General features: G+C 49.6%; 1 protein-coding gene across 1 annotated transcript; it reads right to left on the minus strand.

Annotated features, from left to right (window-relative positions):
• Positions 1-2,498: 2,498 nt before the first annotated feature.
• On the minus strand, positions 2,499-3,366 carry LOC104519424 (microtubule-associated proteins 1A/1B light chain 3A; the record flags this gene model as incomplete). The annotated part of the gene is made up of 2 exons (XM_010164302.1): positions 2,499-2,745; positions 3,260-3,366. Coding segments are annotated over 2 exons (270 nt in total), but the record flags the coding sequence as incomplete, so codon positions are not given.
• Positions 3,367-3,695: the final 329 nt, after the last annotated feature.

The following is a 3,695-nucleotide window of genomic DNA, read 5'->3' on the forward strand; positions in this document are numbered from 1 at the left end:
CCTGTCAGTGTTTAAGAGACATTTGGACAATACCATGATTTAACTTTTGTTCATCAAATGTGCTTAGCCTAAATATGAACAGGCTGGCATTAGGACGTACGTATCTGTAACAAGGCAGATGGCATAAAAGGGGACTGAAAGTCCCCTCTAAAACTTCCATGCTCATCTCTGGCTCTTCTCTACCATGAGCAAAATGATCATCATTGGCTTTGCATCTTTGCCTACTGCGTGCGCTGCCCTACCAGTCCTTGTCCCAGGCTCATCTGAGTTACACTGCTCCCAGAGAAACTTCTGCTTCCTCCTACCCAGATTGTTCCATCGTTTGGCACCAGCACCCGCATACAGCTGTGCTGCAAAATCTGCTCGGCTTGGTGGCTCAGCTCTGGGTCAGGTTGGCTGGTCAGTCCCTTAAGCCAGTCTGGCATGTGTAACTTCCCTCACTAGTCAACCAACACCTCGAGGCATCAGACCACAAAAGCCCAGGCAGTCTCTCACGCACAAGCAGTTGCTTCCACCAAAACACCCGTCATTTCCTGAAGTTCACTAGCGAAAGGGTAGCAGAAAGGGAGGACAAGGCAATAGTCCATCTTCATCTGCCACACGGGGAGGAAGGGGCAAGACAGCAGCATTTCCAGAGACCTCTGAGAACCTGTAGGTATTAGAAGCCAGGCCAGTGTGGGCTCTGCCTCAGTGTCTTGGATAAACACAACTGTGTATGAGTGAGCAGGGCTGCCACGTGCCACTGGGACTGTGGGGATGGGCTCCGGTTGTTACTCACCATTACTTACAAATCATGAGGAACTAAGGGCAGAGTAGAGGAAAGGAGAACAGCAAAGAACTCCTGAAAAACAGTCAGATGGGTTACACAGATCCTGGAAGTGGTTGAACCTTGAAGCCAGTATCACATGGGAGGCAAAAGGGAGAGAAAATGAAGTCATTTAGCAGCAACTCCGGGCTATTCTGAAGAGGAGCTGTTCCAGCAGTAATCTGATGTTGTTTCTTTCCCTTTTAATATAGCCAAGTGCAGCTCTGTGGAGAAGGACTTGGGGGTACTAGTGGATGAAAAGCTGGACATGAGCCAGCAATGTGTGCTCACAGCCTGACAGGACAACTTTGCAAACACCCTCCACCCTCAGTATTTTTTTTCTCCCAGGTCAGGAAACTTGGTCACAGGACAAGAGACTTATCTAACGCTACATCACAGGTAGGGCAAGGATAACCATGTTTCCCACATCACCATCTAGTGCTCTCTCCTCTAAACCGAGCTTCCACCTTTGCCTCAGCCCCTCAACCCCAGCCAGTCGCTTTTGCCCCAGCTTGGACTAACCAGCTCCACACAATGTACCAGCAAACACGGGGAACACACATCACTTACCAGGGACATTAACATAGACAAATGAGATGGGAACAGAACATTCCTACAAGACACGACTTGATTTTATGTTTATTTTATATATATATTTATATATATACCTTTTGTATAGAATAAACTGGGTGGGATTTTATCATATACATTTTTTTTTTGGTATAATACACGAGAAACAGGAATGGGAACATAGCAAATATAAATCAGTACATTCCTTGAGCGAACTTTTTGCCACACTGAAAAATTGCATGCAATGGAGAGACAGAGAGAAGGGAAATAAATTTTATTTAAAAAAAAAAAAAAGAAACAAAGACAATCTAAGTACAACTGTCAACAGAGGAGCAGCACTATATGTGGCAAACCTGTATAAATTAAAAGTAAATTCCACTCTGACATCTACTATGCTTTAAAGTGCAATGAAGCCTGATTTATTCACCTACAGAATACAGGAAAGATTACCCCCCTCTCCCCATTCCAATCTATCCCTAAAAAAAAAAAAACAACTAAACAAAACCCTGAACCAAAACCAAACAAAAACCCCAATAAAATAAATCTAAGAGATATACATTATCCACAGTCCTACAGAGACGCCTACATCTACTCAGTAGCACCAAGAATCTGATATGGGTGTAATTAAAATCAATTAAAATTCAGGAGCAATGGTAACATCTGTTTGCTGCTTTTGCAGACCTCCTGCCCTTTATTAGTGTCTTGGAGGAGAGGCAGCTCTCCCTGTGCTGCAAGTGAAGGCGACAGCGTCCTGTCCTCTCTCCATCACCGGCCGAACCGTTTTGGCAGTAGGCTACAACACACACACACACACGTACACGGCACGGTGAGAGCAGCTGAGGGTTACACAGAGGGGGTGGGATGAGGATGGGATGGGATGGGATGGGATGGGGATGGGATGGGATGGGGATGGGGATGGGAATGGGATGCTGAGGGCCCACGTGTGCACACAGGTGTCTGCACATATGGGCGCACGTGGGTGTGTGTGTGTGGAGGGAGTGGGACTAATCTACACAGCGGTGAAGGGTTGTGTGAGTCCAACACACACCACAAGCCTCTTTGGTGACAGGGTGATGGGAAGGGGAGGGAGGGAGAGAGGGAGTCAGCACAGTCCCCCTCGTGTGAGCCTCTGGTTGTGTCGTCTTCCAAAGCTCGGGGCCTGCGCACCACAGTTCATCTGTCTCCACATGCCTCCTGGCAGCAGGCCTCAGTAGCCAAAGGTCTCCTGGGAAGCGTAGACCATGTAGAGGAAGCCATCCTCATCCTTCTCCTGCTCGTAGATCTCCGAGATGGGGGTAGACACACTCACCATGCTGTGCTGGTTCACCAGCAGGAAGAAAGCCTGGGTGGGATTCAGCTGCAAGCGACGTCTGTGGGGGCAAGGGCAGGAGGGCTTGGGTCAACCCAGCTGGGGTAGGCACTGTGAGAGCAAGTTCTACCTCCCCCCAGCAATGCTGTTCATGTGCAGCCAGGCCTGCAGAGCTGGGACCTCCTCCCACACGCTCAGGACACAGTGTCCATGAGCCCAGCTGAGCTGCTCGGGGCTCCAAAGCCTCCCGAGTCGGGATTCTGCAAAGCGCCTCTCTCCAAGTGCTGCTGGCAAAGGCAAAGCAGAGGGGCCTCTTCCATCTGAGCTGAAGGATAAAAGAGGGGGATTGGAGTCCCCCTCATCAGCTCATGGAGTGTCCCTATGAGGGAGAGGTCACAGTCCTTCACTGGATGCTAAGAACCTGTCCCCCTCAGCCCCCCCAAACAGTCTGTACCACAACATAAGGATGCTGTGGTTGTCATGTCCCCGTGCCCACGCTCAGCAGCTGCCTCTGCCTCTCCTCACCCCACCACTCTGTGTCCAGGGCCTGTGGCACAACGTTCCATCCCACTCACCGGATTATTTTGACCAATTCACTCATGTTGACATGGTCTGGGACAAGGAACTTGGTCTTGTCCAGCACTGGCAGCTGTTTCTCCCCTTTATAGCGTTCGATGATGACCTGGGAAGAAAGTCAAGGGTGGGGTTAGCCACAGTCTGCAGTGCCCCAAGCACTGGCCTCAAGGTCAAACACAAATCAAACCAGCACAAGTGGAAAAGTTGAGGTAAGGCCCCACTTGGCTTCACCCTCACAGGAAAACAAACAAAAGGACATGAGCAGTGATCATCAGGTTGGCTGCAGACAGTTCTTCAGCAGAGTCATCTGTCTGCCCGAGCCAGATGGTGGAGAGCATCCCCGATAGTGAACTAAAGCACCAATTGCTCTGGCTGGATGAGAAACAGGAGGCACTAGCGGATTGATTTAGCTACCGCCCCCGACATGAAGGAGAT

This window comes from Antrostomus carolinensis, unplaced genomic scaffold (genome assembly GCF_000700745.2).
Source record: "Antrostomus carolinensis isolate BGI_N321 unplaced genomic scaffold, ASM70074v2 scaffold50363, whole genome shotgun sequence".
NCBI lineage: Eukaryota > Metazoa > Chordata > Aves > Caprimulgiformes > Caprimulgidae > Antrostomus > Antrostomus carolinensis.